The sequence below is a fragment of the Rhincodon typus genome, chromosome 1 (genome assembly GCF_021869965.1).
Source record: "Rhincodon typus isolate 14 chromosome 1, sRhiTyp1.1, whole genome shotgun sequence".
NCBI lineage: Eukaryota > Metazoa > Chordata > Chondrichthyes > Orectolobiformes > Rhincodontidae > Rhincodon > Rhincodon typus.
In genome coordinates this window covers 100,040,403-100,059,067 of record NC_063332.1, presented here as the reverse complement: position 1 = coordinate 100,059,067, position 18,665 = coordinate 100,040,403, and the positions used below count along the sequence as shown (strand labels likewise).

The following is an 18,665-nucleotide window of genomic DNA, read 5'->3' as shown; positions in this document are numbered from 1 at the left end:
ATGCTGCCAGACCTGCTGAGCTTTTCCAGCGACTTCTGTTTTTGATCCCACTTCTGCTGCTGGTTGCTATTTTTCAGGGGTCAGTAAAGGGTATGGTACAGGACCCCAAGTACCCCATCAAGACACTCAGGATCAAGCCTTTCTGGATTTTTACCAGGACAGACCAAGCATTCCACTTCCTTGGGTAGGAATTGTTTTTTCTGAAGAAGGGTCTAGACCCGAAATGTCAGCCTTCCTGTTCCTCTGATGCTGCTTGGCCTGCTGTGTTCATCCAGCTCTACACCTTGTTGTATAATGATTCTTTATTGCCTTTTTTACGTTATCACATAAAGACAAAATCTAGACCATGTATTCTATTATCTGTGGATCCACATTCTGTGGATCCCTTAAAGATTGTTTTACCAACTCATTTTAATGAGCTTTTAAATCTATTTGCCAGAGGCACCTCTTGGTTGCTTGTTGTGGATCCCTGAGTGATAGAGCAAGCCACAAGTGTCTGAATAACATGTCAGCTCTGAACACCCCATCTTTATTGAATAAGCAGATAGACTAGTAAATTTCATAAAGTATTTACCTGCTGCTTTTTTTTAATATAAAAGTTCATTTTAAGGATGAAAACCCCAGCATATAATAATCCAATGGTGCAATCTTAAATCCTTTTTGATATGCATGTTGTTTCTTTTGAATTTCAATAACACTGCTGAGACTTTAATATAGTAACTGCATTTATGCCATGTAGTCAATCTTCTGGAGCCAGACCAAAAGGCTCATCCTTCAGTACACTGATGTTACACACAAGGTGGTGCCTCTTGAGAGCACTCTGATTGGTTATATGGTGGACGGCCTGAACTGGTGCGGAAAACTCTCCAGCTCAAGTGAGTAATCACACCCCTTCTGACAGAGCATGAATTGCCTATAATATCTAGCCCCCATCCATTTTGAACATATCCATATACAAACTTAAGAATTTGGAGCAGGTGTAGGCCACTCAACCCATCGATCTGTTCCACCACTTGGTAAGATCATGGTTAATCTGATTTTGGCCTGAACTCCACTTTCCTGCCTACCTTTTAATTTCTTTGCTCCTTGACTAACAAGAGAGACAAAATCTGGTTTTTGTTAGTGACAAATTGTAAGTTTTAAAACAAATCTTTCCCTATTCTCACTAACTATCTATAAGCAGATTATGACTTGATTTTTCTCCTTTTTAAGCAGTGGTAAGTCCACTCTGTGTTTATGAGTTCTGACTTTGTAAGGACTGCGACAACACTATAGTAAAGTGAGAAAAGTAGTAGGGTTTATTTCACATATTCTTCGATGCAGGGTTGGGGGTTTCTCCACAACAAAAGCATGCTTAAAAACATACAAGGAAATAGATAAATGGAAAAGATAAAAAGATTATTCAGTTAGTAACACCTTGAATCTCACATGCTTTTTATCTATCAATGTCCTTGCTTTCAAGATAATGTCCAAGGTTGGAGCTAGTAGTCTGGAATTCCTCTGTGCAGGCGGGTTGATTTGCTAGCCCATAGTTGATGTATATGTCACTTTCTTCTCTTTAAAATTCCCTCCCAAAGTCTTTGGAGTAAGTTTTGCTCATTTGTAATTTCTGTTTCACATATTTGACAGAGACAGTTTATTTACACAAAGGCTTCCTTCCATTGTGGCTCAGAGTTAAGGTGTCGGATATTGTCATTAAATATTATATATTGCAGTACTGGTCCCTAAACCGGCTGCTATTTCAAAGTTGTACCATTGTAAGGCCAGTTGGGTTCCGTGCTGTGGCAGTCATTTGACCAATCCTTCAAGGTGAAAACAAGCATTTCCATCAAGACAAAGGCATGCATTTCAGATAGTCATCTGTCTATGGTCCATTTACAAGGTTAAGTGCAAAATCATTAATACGTCTTGTTGTGGACTGGTGTAACCTGTAATTCTGTTGTGTAAGAGATTTTTTTTATAGATTTATCATTTCCATAACAGATTATAATGCAATAGTTATTAATCCAGACCCATCTTGAGGTTCTTGGTGTTTATTGTACGGCTGGTGTTAACTTCTAAGAGCTTTCTGGAAGGTTATTGCTAAATCCAGTCACTTGTTTATAGCAGCCATTTTTGCCTTTAAAACAGCCACTAAATATTTTCTAACAATGAGTTTTTGCACTATTTGTGACATGTTTTATAAATACTGATTGATTCAGCTCATATTGCTGTCTGCAAAAGAGAGTTTCCCTACCACTGAAGTTAAACTTGGCTGAGCTGTTATTGCTAAGCTCATCCTTACAACCTTGTTTGAGGCAAGGATGTTACATTTGCAATTCTCTACTCCCTGGCATCACCCTTGAATTTGGAGAAGATTGCAAGACTAATACCAGTGTCTCTGCAATATCCACACCCACTTCCTTCATTATCCTCAAAATGTACCTCTACCCGCAAATTAAGCCTGAGAGATTAATATAAATTTCTTCAAAGCAACTCATTGTGTGTTTAACGTTTTACTGTCTTTCTTTTAAAAACAATGAGTCAACATTTAAAACAATTAAAAAATTTCTGTATATTAAACAAGCAACTCCTGGACATTATCCTGTGATATTTACATGTACAATAATTTGATTTGTAGCTGATTAATTTGTTACAGAACCTAATTTTGAAGCATGTCCTGGGTGGAACGAGTGTGAAAACAATTCAATGCGTTCATTTTGGAAGGCGGCATCTGAAGATGTAAGTGTTTCTTTCACTGAAACAGTTCAGATGAGGTGGTGTATTGCTCCAGGCCGGTAACACTGGAACAACACCTTTTTAGTTCAAGATCCAGCTATGTCCCCTTCAGTATTAGTTCCAAAATACATCCTCAAATATGAAAACCAGAGCCCTCACCTGTATCAGTGTGGTCAAAGCCCAGCAGTCCATCACCCAACCTCTACAACAAAGGAGGGAACACCAAAAAGACCATTCCTGGAGATCCATTCCTCCCCCTCCTCCACTTCATCAATTATACTTCTCTTCATTTCAATTTCATTTAGAAACCACCAATCCTGTTCTTTCATCATGCAGCATAGCTGTATAATTACCAGCTTTGACGTGACTGAAACCCTCTGATTTTATGAGGCATCCCTGAACAGCAGTGGAAGCTGGGTTGTAGACATTACAAGAATGTTGCCTAAACTAAATAGGGGAAAGCAAATCATCATGTCAACCATTTCCTGCTGTAAACAAAATTAGTGAACATTAGGTGAACAGGATTGGTGTTCAATTGACATGCCCCTATGATTCTCACCACCAAAGTTATAATTTTCATTTGTCATCCTGGATAAAGTACTGTCTCTATTTTGAGCAAACATGGGACCTTGCAATGGCCTGAATCAACGGTCTTTAGAGAGAAAAGAAAATTAGACTTAAAGTGAGAATAATAAGGGCATAAAAGAAAGACATTAAACATTTCTGCTATTTCAAGGATGAAGCTTGGGATGAAACTAAGAGAAAAGAACAGCATTTTAAAATAAAAAGTGTCATATAAGGAAAAATAGCTGGTAAACTGTAGAAACTAGCTTTAATCCTAATTCTAATTTGGGTACAGTGAGGATATGGAACAGGAGGGAAATCCTGTTGAAGCATTCAGTGTTGGGGGATTATTTTATCTCCTCGGCCTCGATTTAATTACTCTAGTCTATTTCCAATCAGAAACAGGGTTGGGGCAGTAATTCCACGGCTGGTAGGAACGGGAATTGTACTATGACCCATGTGTTGCCATTGGCCAAGGGCCATGAAGAGCAATATAACTAAATGCTGGGAGAAGATGTTCCAAGGAACGTTGGAAGACAAGAGACAGATACAAGGCCCCTTGTCGGGGAGATCAAAAAACTGCTTGTAGGGCCAGAGGAAAGCCTAACCAAAGGATTCTTTAAAAACCTGCCTTGGCCACTCTGCCAAATGCTGGCAAGTTTGGACTTTCAAAACACTTTTGGTACTTTGCCACACATTAGGTTTGTGAGTAAAGTTATAGGTCATAGAATAAAAGAGGCAGTAACGATATGGATACAAAATTGGCTGAGGAATAGGAAACAGAGTGCTAGATATTTTTTGGACTGAAAGAAGATTTGTACTAGAGTCCCACAGTATTGGGACCCTTACTTTTCCCTATTACCAATAGTATAGATCTTGTTCTGCAGGGAACAGTTTCCAAGTTTGCAAATGGCACAAATCTCAGGAAAATTTGTAAAGTGCGAAGAGGACATGTTGGTTGTGTGGCTGGACAGAATGAACATAAATTCAGAGAAGTGCAAGATGACACACTTCGGTAGAAAGAATATGGTCAGATAATATAAAACGAAGGGTACAATTGTAAAGGGAAGGCAGGTAGACAGAGCTGTTACTAAAGCATACAGTATTCTAAGTTAGGGCATAGAGTACAAATGTGGGAAGTTTGTATATGTATGTATATATGTGTGTATATATATGTGTGTGTTCATCATAAGTCATGAGTTAGACCTCAGCTGGATTATTATGTACAATTCTGAGTGTCATACTATGGGAAGAAAGTGAATGTGTTGGAGAGAGTGCAGAAGAGACTTACCGGAATAGTTCCAGGGGTAATTGACTCCAGTTATGATGATAGATTGAAGAGGTTGGCACTTATTTCTTTAGAGAGGGGAAGGCTAGGAGGAGAATTGATAGAAGTTTTAAAATGATATCGTGCCTAGACAGCGTGGACAGGGACAAACTGTTTCTTCTTACAAACTGATCAGGAATCACAGTTTCAAAGTGTTCTGCAGAAGAATCAAATGTGAGGTGAGTAGTTAGAGTATGAAATGCACTGCTTGGAAGTATGGTGGATGCAGGTTCATTTGAGGCATTCAAGAAGGCATTGGATGATCATTCTATTTAAATAATGTGCAAGGGTTTGTAGGCACAAAGTTAAAATGCTCAGACACAATGGGCTGAATGACCTCCTCTGCACAGTACTGATGACATCATTAGGCCATAGTTCTTACTTCTTAAGTAGAGTCATAGAGCTGTACAACACGGAAACAGACCCTTCGATCCAACTTATCCATGCCAACCAAATGTCCTACATTAATCTAGTTCCATTTGCCAGCATGTGGCCCCTTATCCCTCTGAATATTTCCTTTTCATATACGCATCCAGATGCCTTTTAACTGTTGTAACTGTACCAGTCTCCACCACTTCCTCTGGCAGCTCATTCCATACAAGCACCACCCTCTGCATGAAAACGTTGCCCTATAGGTCCCTTTTAAATCTTTCCCCAATCACCATAAATCTATGCCTTCTGGTTTTGGACTCCCCCACTCTGTGGAAAAGACCTTGGCTATTCACCCTATCCATGCCCCTCATGATTTTATAAACCTCTATAAGGTCACTCCCTCAGGCTCCGACGCTTCAGGGAAATTAGCCCCAGTTTATTCAGCCTGTCCCTAAAGCTCAAACACTCCAACCCTGGCAATATTCTTGCCAATCTTTTCTGAACCCTTTCAAGCCTCACAACATCCTTCCTATAGCAGGGAGACCACAACTGCATGCCGTATTCCAAAAGTAGCCTAACCAATGTCCTGTACAGTCACAACACGACCTCCCAACTGCTATATTCAATGCACTAAGCAATAAAGGCAAGCATACCAAATGCCTTCTTCATTATCCTGTCTACCTGTGACTCCACTTTCAAGGAACTATGAACCTGCACTCCAATGTCTCTTTGTTCAGCAACACTCCCCAGGACCTTATCATTAAGTGTAAAAGTCCTGCCCTGATTCGCCTTTCCAAAATACAACACATCTCATTTATCTAAATTAAACACCTTCTGCCATTCCTCAGCCCATTGGCCCATCTGATCAAGATCCTGTTGTACTCTGAGGTAACATTCTTCACTGTCCACTACACCTCCAATTTTGGTGTCATCTACAAACATATTAACCATACCTCCAATATTCACATCTAAATCACTTATATAAATGATGAAAAGCAGCATCGATCCTTATGGCACACCGCTGGTCACAGGCCTCCAGTCCGAGAAGCAACCTTCTCCCTTCAAACCAGTTCTGTATCCATATGGCTAGTTCACCCATATTCCATGTGATCTAACCTTGCTAAGCAGCCTACCATGAAGAATCTTGTTGAACACCTTACTAAAGTCCATATAAATCACATTTGCCACCCTGCCCCCATCAATCTTCTTTGTTACTTCTTCATAACATCTCAATCAAATTAGTGAGACACGATTTCCCACGCACAAGTCCTATTGACTATCCCTAATCAGTCCTAGCCTTTCCAAATACATGTATATCCTGTCCCTCAGGACTGCCTCCAACAACTTGCCCACCACTGATATCAATTTTGACAGTTCTGAGGAAAGGTCACCGGTCCTGAAATGTTAACTCTGAGCTTTTCTTCACAGATGCTGCCAGATCTGCTGAGCTTTTCCAGCAACTTCTGTTTTGTTCCTGATTTACAGCATCCACAGTTCTTTCAGCTTCAATTTTGACAGTATTAGGCAAGAACTTTCAAAAAATGATTGGGAACAGATGTTTGCAGGTAAAGGCACAGTTGGAATATGGGATGCCTTCAAATATAAGATAACAAGAGTCCAGAGACAGTATGTTAGGGTGAAGGCAAGGCTGGTAGGTGTAGGGAATGTCGGAAGTCAACGGAATTTGTGATTTTGGTCAAGAAAAAAGAAGGAGCATATATCGGGTATAGATAGCAGGGATTGCGGGAGTCCCTAGAAAGGTATAAAGACAGTAGGAGTATACTTAGAGGGAAATCAGGAGGGCAAAAAGGGGACATGGCAATTTTTTTTTATTCATTCACAGGATATGGGCGTTGCTGGCTAGGGAGCATTTATTGCCCATCCCTAATTGCCCAGAAGGCAGTTAAGAGTAAACCACATTGCTGTAGGTCCGCAGTCACATGTAGGCGAGACCAGATAAGGATAGCAGTTTCCTTCCCTAAATGATATTAGTGAACCAGATGGGTTTTTCCCAACAATTGATGGTGAATTCACAGTCCTCATTAGACTCTTAACTCCAGATATTTTATTGACTTCAAATTCCACTGTCTGCCATGGGCAGGATTCAAACCTGGGTCCTGAGAGTATTCTGGCTGTCTGGATTAACAATCCAACAATAATACCACTAGGCCATCATCTCCCCTTGGGGAGGGTTAAGGAGAAAACTGGGTTAAGGAGAATTCAAAGGATTCTACAAATACATGAAGGACCAAAGAGTAAAATGGGAGAGAATAGGGACCATTAAAGATCAACAAGGTCGCCTATGTATGGAACCACAGAAGATGTGGGAGATACTAAATGAATTTTTTGCATCAGTGTTTACTGTAGAGAAGGATATGCAAGATATAGAACGTGGGGAACTAAATAGCAACATCTTTAAAAATGTCCATATTACAGAGGAGGTGGATGTCTTAAAACACATAAGGGTGGATAAATCCCTGGGACCTAATCAGGTGTACCCTGGCACTCTATGGAAGCTAGGGAACTGATTACTGAATCATTGCATCATTGATAACCACAGGTGAGATGCCACTATTTAAGAAAGGTGGTAAGAAAAAGCCAGGGACCTATACGTAGGATCCTGGATAGTCAAGGTGAGTTACCCTTCTAACTCTGCACAGAGTTATGGGTGATGGTTGGAAACAAAGTGACAACACTTCACAAATGAAAACCCAATCAGTGTTTATACCTAGCTGACCTGTGTAGGCATCCAGTTATTGGGTAAAACCAAGGCTTTATTATTTGTTCAGAAGGAAAATGATGCTTATGGTTTTGATTGAACTTGACTAGTTAGATGGTAGACAAGTAATTGTATGCATTGCACTTCACAGTATGCCATGAGGGCACAAGGAGAAGTAACAGTGATGCTGAATGGATCTGCTTATGGTGAAACCTTCAGGAATAACAGGTACAGTACCAATATCAACATGACAGAATTCTGCTTTGGAATATGACATGGTAGAATTTCTGTGAACTTTGATAGACATTTGGTGGAGACACTAGATAAATGGTGCAGATGGGCATTTTCTGTATGGCTTCCACAGGTCTCCCACCAAGGTTGTGGGCAGACAATAAGAGTCCTGATCCAAAAAGGGACTATCACTCAAATGTGAATAAGCAATTAACCTGAAGAAAGATGGGGACCGATTTTACATATAATTTTTTTTATTCACTCATGGGACATAGTGATTGCTGGCTGACCAGTATTTTTCTACCCATCCCTAGATGCCCATGAGAAGTTGGTGCTGAGCTGCCTTCTTGAACCTCTGCAATCCATTTACTGAGGGTTGACCCTCAATGCTGTTAGGGAGGGAATTCCAGGATTTTGACCCAGCAACAGTTGAGGAACAACGATGTACTTCCAAGCTAGGACCGTGAGTGGCTTGGAGAAGAACGTGCAGACAGTAGTGTTCCCTAGTATCTTTGGCTCTTGTCCTTCTGGATGGAATTGGTTGAGAGTTTGGAAGGAGCTGTCTAAGGATCTTTGGTGGATTTCTGCAGTGCATTTTATAGGTAGTACATGCCGCTGACAATGAGCATCATTGGTAGAGGGAATAGATGTTTTGGATATGGTGCCAGTCAAGTGGGCTGCTTTGTTCTGGATGGTGTCAAACTTCTTGACAGTTGTTGGAGTTGCACCCATCCATGCAAGTGGGGAGCATTCCATCACACTCCTGACTTGTGCCTTGTAGCTAGTAGACAGACTTTGGGGAATCAGAAGGTGGGCTACTCACAACAGTACTCTTAGACTCTGACCTGCTTTTGTAGCCACTGTGTTAATGTGGTGAGTCCAAGTGACTTTCTGGCCAATGGTAATCACAAGGATGTTGATAGTGTGGAATTCAGTGATAATAACACCATTGAATGTCAAGGGGTGGCTTAATGGTGCATTTCACAGTGATAACACTACTTCTTGTCTTTATTGCAAATCTATATTAGATATTTCAGGTAATGCTAAGTAGATTCCTAAAATTTGAGATGAGATAAAGTAACCCTTATCTAGAGTCACAACTTCTCAGGTAGTCTTATGTAGTCAATGTGATAAACCTCTCTTAACTTACAAACCTTTATCATTTTGGGGGTACATATAGTCTAGAAAGGGAGAGTGTGTAAATATTCATTGATAACATAATGTTTATAACAAGATAACTTCTGTAACACAAATGAAAAGTTTCCAAAGTCAAAGTGCCTTATGACCAACGTTGCCATAACAAGTAGAAATAGTTTACTTGCCAACTATTTCCAATGCCAGCACCAGATATTACATTTTATCTTCTATTTGAAATTAATTGGGAAATAAATTGGTATCCTGTCTAGAAATGTTAATTGTGAAATTGGCTTTCCTCAAGAAACAGACCCTTGTTGAACAGGTCTGTTCTGGAAGTTTACACAAAAGAAACATTGTGTCTTGGTTATTTTTCATGTTAGCCTGTTTGCAGCAATACCCAAGATTATTTGTGTCCTTGTAATTCAATGTTGCTACCAGATAGTCTTTACATGTGATTGTGTAAATCTGATTGGTGACCTCACTTGCAACAGGGCAAGACAAGGTAACACAGCATATTTTTGAAAACCGAAAGAACTGTGGATGCTGTAAATCAGAAACAAAAACAGAAGTTGCTGGAAAAGCTCAGCAGGTCTAACAGCATCCGTGAAGAAAAAAATCAAGAGTTAACGTTTCTGGTCCAGTGACCCTTCACCGGACCCAAAACATTAACTCTGATTTTTTTTCTTCACAGATGCTGCTCGAACTGCTGAGCTTTTCCAGCGACTTCTGTTTTTGTCCACAACATATTTTTGCCTAGTTTCAATTTTCAACAGCTCCAGATCCATTTTCCACTGGAGAATTCAAAGCCAGGAAGCAAGGTTGGATAGCAAGTGTTGTATTCATCTTCTGTTCCTGCCAATTTTACCATCATCACAATTATCCGAAAATGTGAAAATGACAGTGTTGGCAATCAGAAAGATATTTGTGAGCAGTGGGTGTGTATGTTTGTGTGCATTAGAGATGGGGTTTTTGATGAACCAGCATAGAAGTACTTTGAGGTCAAATGCAATGTTATATTTTCCAAATGTAGTAAATACTCAAGGATAAGACTATTGTAGGGTCTTAACTTGAAATGCATCTTTAAACAGGTCATGGATACCCTCATGGCAATATTGACTTTAAAGACTTAAGTAAATTATACTAAACTATTTGAACATTAAATGTTCATTGTGGCATGTATATTTATTTTCTTTGGCATTATTATAAAAGGAATTTATGGTGCATAACAGAATTTGGAGTTGAAAGTTATGCATCAATTAATCAGTTGCTTCAACTTAAACTATTGTTCCGCTGAATATCCTATCAATATTCTTATTGATTACATTACTATTTTGACTTTATTTGACTGATTATGTCTTTCTTTATTGTCACTAGCATTTTTGGAGAAATTGAACTTGGAAAACTAGACAATAAGTGAATTACCTTTGTTCAACTCTGGATCATGGACAATATTAATGGTCCTGATAAGTAAGTCTTTTAATTTTTATTGCATGCATGATGTAGGTTTTATTACATAGTACTTTTGCCATTTCCATTGCAGCTCAGTGGAATGGTAAAGCGAGTTAGATTTCCAGCCTGGTATCTAATTGAGTGGCACAGTATAGATTCCCCAAGTGGAGAGATACCCGCTATATCTGTGCTACTGCACAGAAGACAGATGAGAGCATGGGTATTTAATAAAGAGGAGTGATGGAACTGAAAAAGGAAACTGGCATTTGATTGCTATCATAATCCTGCCAGAGAATTTTTTTTCTTTACTCATTCATGGGATGAGGTGTCACCAACCAGGCAGCATTTATTGCCCATCCCTAATTGACCTGAGGGCAGTTATGAGTCAACCACATTGCTGTGGGTCTGGAGTCACGTGTATGCCAGACCAGGTTAGGATGGCAGTTTCCTTCCCTAAAGGACATTAGTGAACCAGATAGGTTTATCCAACAATCGACACACGGTCATCATTAGATTCTTAATTCCAGATATTTATTGAATTCAAATTCCACCATCTGCTGTGGCGGGATATGAACCTGGGTCCCCAGAACATTATCTGGGTCTCTGGATTAAGAGTCCAGCTATAATACCGCTAGGCCATTGCCTTCCTGAATAACACATCTGGATTGAAAAGAGCCTGAGAACAGGGCGCCAACTTAGCTTCGCCGTCAAAGGGATTACAACTTGCACCAGTCCTAATATAAATGGCCCCACAGATTGCAACTGGAATATGGGCCCATATCTTACACAGAGGCAGTGACCCTCAGCCCGTAATTCAGAATTCACAGATGAGCCCACCTCCACTTAACAAGGAAGCCTGCAGTTGTTGAGCCATTAAATTGTTCAGGAGTGGGATGTCCAACTCTATCAGGGACCCAGTCACACCTCTGAGTGTTGCAATCAAATCAAGTAGCCAGCAGCTCTCCAGTGAAAGAGCACCAATTGTCAGGGAACTTCTGTGGAGAGAAATAAAGTTCACATTTCAGGCCGATGACCTTCCATCAGAACAAAAACAACATAGAAATGTCATGGGGATGGGGCAAGAAAAGCATGGTCTTAGACACTTATATATTTTCCCATGAAGCAAATATATTTAATTCAAAATATTGACTCAATTTCTCCCTCCACAGATGATGCCAAATGTGCTGAGCATTTCCAACATTTTGTTTTTATTTCACTTTTTCGGGCAGCTTTGATAAGTACTTATTTTCAAGATCATGAAACCAACTGTTTTAGCAGTTAAGATTCATTTTGGGAATTACACTGAACTCCATCTATGTTTTGATTTGCAGAGAATCCTGTGGTGTCAGCAGTGTTGCAGTATTGGAAAGGATTCTGAAGGAGAAAAATATTAAGTACTCTTGCAAGGATAATTACAAGTGTGTGCTATATCTGACTCATGTTTAACCATTGAAATGTTTACAAAGTTGGCGACATTTTGCACAACGTTTTATGTAACGTTTAAGGATTTTAAGACAATGTTCAAATCTTGCTCTTCCTCTGTCTGAACATACTGTTAGCCTATATCCTCACTCAAAAGTTTTCTCTCATTCACCAGTGTCCTCTAAATCTGTAGACAAAAAACCACTCAAAATGACGTGAAATGTCAGACTTTATCTCAAAGGAGAGGATGTTATGTGTCAGTTTTATGGACCCTTGCTAAGGCCCCACTGTTTTAATGTATTCAATTTTGGTTATTGAATGTAGGAAAGATACATTAACCCTAGGGGGTGCTCGGTGCACATTCACCACAACAATACCAGGGTTTAAAGGGCTATATTATAATGTCAGGTTGCGTAGACTTGGCTTGTGTTTCCTTGGGTTTAACCAATTGGGAGGGTGATCTAATTAAGTTATTGATAATGATTACAGGAGTCGATAGGGTAGATGTAGAGACACTATTTCCTCTGGTGAAGGAATCCAGAAACGGAGTGGAACTTTCTCGGTTGTAATGGTGCTGGATTTGGAAGCATGAAGGAGGCCGGAAACTAAGGAAAACCCATGTTGAGGCTGTACTCTGATGCGTTCTACTACAGGAGAAGGGCAGCGAATGGATTGGCTGTCTGCTCCAGGGAGACAGCACATAGTTTAGCTGGTTAATGCCTCAGAAAAAGGCAATTCTGCAACCTCATCAGCGTTTTGCTGCTGCAGAACACCCGACCATCACATTCAGAGGCTGCCAGGTCGCTAGAGGTAACCTCCCTGCAGCGGGTTGGGGCCATTAGAGCTGGAGTCTCTCTGCCCCAGTGACGGAGTGGTAGAAGGGAAGGCTGCATCCGTGGCACAAAGATATCATCCCATGGTGTTTGATCTCCACTCTGAGAGGATACTAGCTTCAACCATTATCACTTTTTTGGTTTTGATTCATGCCTCCAAGAGAGCCCCCTGCGTCAGTAGATCCTAGCTCTCCTGATGGAGCTGCAGAACATCCAGAAATGCTGGCCTTTGGATTCGGTTGGCAGTACTGGGAGCCAATTAAGGATGGCAGCCTCACTGCTGGAAAGTGCGGGCTTGGGATCACCATTTGGAAGCATGTAGTAAAGTCTATCCGCGAGGGAGGCTATAATCTTAAAACTAAATCTAGTTATTTTGAAGTGAAATCAGGACATACTTTTTCACACAATGAACAATACAAATCTAGAACTTTTTCTTCTGTTTCCCCCTCTACTGAAGGCAGATTGTAGTACTTTTTGGCATTCAGTTTGATAGATACAAGGATGGCTAGCAATATTTAGCAAAGATGACTAAATGGAGTTGAGGTCCAAATCAATCATGATCTGATAAATAGGCTTCAGGGTCTGAGTGACTAACTGCTGTTCCATGTTCCTATATCCCTAAGTTTCATCACCTATCCCCAATGTACATTGCCTTCTACAGTGTACAAACTTTCAAAATTCAGGCCAGCATCATTGTTCCTTGAATAACTTCATCTTCTATCTGATTCTTTCAAAACCTTTATTCTGGTACATTGAGCCTTTCACCAGAAAATGGATACATTACCATTGATCACTCCAGGCTAATAAGTGTAACTGCAGCAGCGTAGCTATGATTTATATTCTTCAAACTTTATCTGTACTGGTATTGGCAGATTGTGCACATTAATGGAGACAACAGAGAGTACCTCCAATAGCTCACTGTTTCCCCATTTCCACTTTGATGCCATGCACTCCAATTCAGAAGGATCAGACTGGTGCCAGTCATAGATCCAAGTGAAAAGAAACTTCTACTCCTCCTAGGGTGGCACAGCGGCTCAGTGGTTAGCACTGCTGCCTCACGGTGCCAGGGACCCGCTTTTGATTCCAGATTCGGGCAATTGTCTCTCCATATCTGTGTGGGTTTCCTCCAGTTTCTTCCCACAGTCCAAAGATGTGCAGGTTAGATGGATTAGCCATGAGAAAAGCAGGGTTACAGGGATAGGGTGGGTCTGGGTGGGATGCTCTTTGGACGGTCGGTGTGGATTTGATGGGCTAAATGGCCTGCTTCCACACTGTAGGGATTCTATAATTTAATACAAATCCATTTCTTAAATTTAGTTTCTAACATCGCCTCACATTGTCTGGAGGGTAATTTTTTCTATCACTTTTACAGAGTGATACACTAATGCTGGGGATTGTTCTTTACCCAGCTTGATCAATGTCTGTTATATTAATCCGTGAAAGAGACTGTTGGTTTCTTTGAAAATGGTTGATTATTTATACTCATATTATGGACATGACTTCTGCTAGAAATGGTGAACATTCCACTGGTTGCATTTTTGACTCCTCATTTCATAGGCGAGGAAATGTATCCCATTTAGTTCCAATTCTGAAATTTATAGGAAAATGTGGCAAGAAAACATTCAGAAATTTGGTGACCAAATATGTGCAGATCATATTTTGTCACCTTTATGGATAGATCATATCAGTGAATATACAAGGCTGGGCATCTGCTTATAGTTGTACCTAAATTACGACAAGATGCATAGTGGTTACAGCACAGAAGGAGGCCATTCAGCCTTTCATGTCAACACAGATCTGACTACACTAATCCCATTTTCCAGCTTTTTACCCACTGCCTTGGAGGCAATAGCAACTGAATATAGAAATACTGATCAAATGTTAAAACATTTTCTGACTCGATCATCCTTTCACACAGAGCTCAAGGCTCCCATCACTGTCTGTGTGAAAAGTTTCTCCTCAAACCTCCTCTTACCCTTCTCCCTCTTACCTTAAAGCGATGCTCCCCTGGTTATTGAAATCTCTACTAATGGAAACGTGCCTTCCTATCTAGGCCCCTCATAACTTTATACTCCTTTATCAGGTTCCTCTGCATCTCCAAGGAAGACAACCCCAGCCTATCCAATCTTCCCTCATAGTTCATGCTGTCCAGCTGAGGCAGCATCCTGGTAGATCTCCTCTGTACCCTGTCTAGCGCAACTATGAACTGAATTTAAATTTGGCCAGTTGCCCTTGCTGGGACTTGAACCTGTGCCCTATAGTATTGGCCAGGGTGACATCACCACAATGCCATTATCACCTTCAAAACTGACACAAATTGAAGTTACAGGTTTTTTTTCAAAACTTCAGCCTGGAAAAGCAGCAGCTATTAATATTGGCATAGTATATATTTTTTGATTCTTAAATTTCTCTTTGGTTCTGTGAGGAGCTGAGAGGGACGAGAGAATAGAACAAAACCTGATTCTACCATCATTTCTGTTGGAGGATCAGTGCAAACCTCTGACACTAAACATCCAGCCTGAAGTCAAAGGGCAGTAATTGGTTACACTCCTAGATTCTGCTTCAAAATGTTCTGCCACGTACATCATTTTAAAAGCTATTAGATAGATAGATAAAGTTCATTGCTACTTGCATTTGTGAAAGTATAGTTAAATGTGTATAAGTCACCACAAATATGGTGCCATTTAATTACATAAATTATCATTTTTTAAAAGCTGAGACAGTGTTAAGACAAATATCATATTTTGTTCATTCCACGGTCTTGTGGTTTCCTGAACTGAACACTAACGAAGACCAGGGCTTGTCCAACTGCCAAGGACTGGGGCCTGCTGACCCAGGGTCTGACCAAAACCGCCAAAGCCCTGGGGCCCATTGAAACCCTGCCCTGGGCCTGACTGTATCCACCGCTGACCGGGGACCTGCCGAAACCACAAAGGACTCTGGACAGTCTAACTGAAACTGCCGCGCCTCAGCTGCAGAACAAAGAAAAGATTTATTTGACACAAAAGGTGAAATCAAGAAAGAATAATAAGAAGAAATAATAAAATAAAAGGAAGGATGTAACCGGCCAGCCAAAAGGGCGTGGATGGGCCAGGAGCCTGAACACTACCTGACCTGCCATCTCTGCTTTCTCGTCATTTTAAGAGAAAGTGTGTGGCTGAGTAATCTTTAATTATGATCATAGGTGTTATTGTAATTGGAAATTAAGACTGGCAGACCCCCTATGCAATTATTTTGTGTACATTTCATAGTAGATGATTGGTATAAAATATTAGAGATACTAAGCAACCTAAAAATAAATCAAGGGAATGAACTAACTATATTGGTTAGTAAATAATAGTGGACAAAATTGTGGTATTAAACATGATCAATTCCCCTGGTTTTGATGTTTCCTCCCCAGTTATTAAAATAAGTAGATGAGGAAGTTGTAATCTTCTGAGCCACACCCAATTCAGGAATTATTCCCATATATTGTTCAATTTGGGAAAGAACAAAGCATTTGGGAAAATTCTTTGTTCATTAACAGGATGAGGGTGTCGCTGGTCAGGCAGCATTTATTGCCCAGAGGGCAATTAAGAGTCAACCATATTACTGTGGGTCTGGAGTCACATGTAGGCCAGACCAGGTAAGGATGGCTGTTTCCTTCCCTAAAGGACATTAATGAACCAGATGGGTTTTTCCTGGCAATCAGCAATGGATTCCTGGTCATCATTAGACTCTTAATTCCAGATATTTATTGAATTCAAATCCCACCATCTGCCATGGTGGGATTTGAACCCAGGTCCCCAGAAGATTATCTAGGTCTCTGGATTAACAGTCTAGTGATAATACCATGAGGCCATTGCCTCCCCTTATCTGATGATCTGATCAAAGACGTGGCTTAGAATTGCAATGAACAAGTCATGTCTTACAAGTTTAGTTCAAAATATTCGAAGAGTAACTAACATGGTAAATATGACAGCATCTAAGGATGCTATTTCCATATACGTGAGAAGGCATTCAACAGCATTATGCATTAGGGACTGTTAACAAAAGTGAGATAGACAACACTGTTGACATGTGAGATAATTTGTTTCAGAGGCGGAAGACCGGAAGTAAATATAATGATTATGCATTGAAATTGGTAGAATTTATCAAACAGTGTCCCACAGAAATCTGTACTAGGCTGTCTCAGCTTTGCACAATATTTAGAAATTATTTGAATGAAAGAATAGAGGGCTGTTTCTCGCTAGTTTACTGAAGACACTAAGTTAGATGACACAATATATAGTGTAGATAGGGGCTGATAGCTGCAAAGAAACCTGAATCGATTCAGTGAGTAGGCAGTGAGCAATTGTGAAAAATATTGTTCAATGTGGAAAAAAGACTGAGGTCGTCCACTTTGGACCTGAGGAAGGGAGATCAATTTTTCTTTTAGACAAGGAGAAAATATGGACTGAATTTAAGTAGAAATTTTTAGGCTGGGATTTTCTTTCTCAAGACAAATATTACAAATCAGACCATTTCCTGCTGCTTCGATCTCATATCCTGCTTGGCAGAACCCATCCACATAATTTTCACAGCTGAGTGGTGGGACCATGCTAGAGTTGAGGTCACTGCTTTCTGATGCAGACCCTTGGCAGGAACAGAGGTGGCAGTTTCCAATGTGGACAGTTAAATGGCCCGTCTCCATTCACTTGAACTTTGGCCCAGTTCTGAACATGAATGTTAAGCACCATAGCCTTTACCCCTCACCTGCCCCACTCATTCATACAAGGCCCATCCATATCCCTCCATACCTTTTAATCTGCCCTCATGTCACCTTCACACCTAATCATCAGTAACCACTTTGCACAGAACTCATGAGCCCTTTAACAAGAATATCACAAGGCATGGTGTCACATGGATATCATCACTTAGTTTTCTTAAAGGCAAGTGCTTGTCTGATCGTTGATGCATGCAATATCATAATGGTGGCAAAGTTAATAACGCTTTCTTCATAAAGATTTTCACTATGTTGTTATAACAGCTGTCTTACATCAACATTGCTTGAATTCAATTTTTCTAATATTGAAGCGGCAGAATCTATTGAGAGAAAAGTACTAAATTGTGAATTGTGCATTGTGATTAGTGCTAAATACCTGAATTGCAAAACATCCCCATTTACTAACCGAGGGATTGTTCCTGCTCAGAAGAAAATGTGAATCTTGATGAATGGTTCTTAAACTATGTTTACTTCTTTTAATGTTTAAAAAAAAATTTGTTTTTTTTGGCAGGGCTGCTAAAATGCTGCAGTGCATTGACAATTTGAATCATCCATCCTGCGAATTAGGCAAAAAGCCAAATGTCACACTGGATCTGCTCAAGCTACTCTCAGGGAATTTCTAAAGCTGCCTACTTCTATACAGACAGGCAATCAATGAGAATAGTGCAAATATATAAAGCAAGCTCCATTATACAATGTAGTAGGATTATCTGTATTTGGTTGATTCAGAAATTAAGGTGTAACTCTGGGAAGAAATAATGTATATTAACAATAAAAGAGGATCAATGAAATTTTAACAAGGAAAATAAGCTGAAGAATCGTACAATTATTTAATATCATCGTTACATTAGAGCCAGTAATCTGATTCTGAAAGCTCATTGCACTGACTCAAGTTGGCACCATTTCTCCATGTGTAAGGTATAAAAATCTAAGGCCTACCATTTGCCTGATTTTGGGGACTTAGCTTTTTGTTAGAGATAGTAGGAACTGCCATTGTTGGAGTCTGAGATAACAAGGTGTGGAGCTGAATGAACACAGCAGGCCAGGTAGCATCAGAGGAGCAGGAAAGCTGACGTTTCAGGTCTGGACCCTTCTTCAGAAATGGGGGAGGGGAAGGGGATTCTGAAATAAATAGAAAGAGGGGGAGGC

General features: G+C 40.2%; 1 protein-coding gene across 1 annotated transcript in view; it reads left to right on the top strand.

Annotated features, from left to right (window-relative positions):
* The window catches only part of LOC109917306 (ADP-ribosyl cyclase/cyclic ADP-ribose hydrolase 1-like), a 32,036-nt gene extending 13,726 nt beyond the window's left edge, over window positions 1–18,310 (top strand). The window contains 6 exon segments of the mRNA XM_020517110.2: window positions 740–875; window positions 2,639–2,721; window positions 7,852–7,928; window positions 10,443–10,535; window positions 11,849–11,935; window positions 18,028–18,310. Of these exon segments, the coding sequence (XP_020372699.2) occupies window positions 740–875; window positions 2,639–2,721; window positions 7,852–7,928; window positions 10,443–10,535; window positions 11,849–11,935; window positions 18,028–18,139 (588 nt within the window). The 3' untranslated portion in view covers window positions 18,140–18,310.
* The last annotated feature ends 355 nt before the right edge of the window (window positions 18,311–18,665 follow it).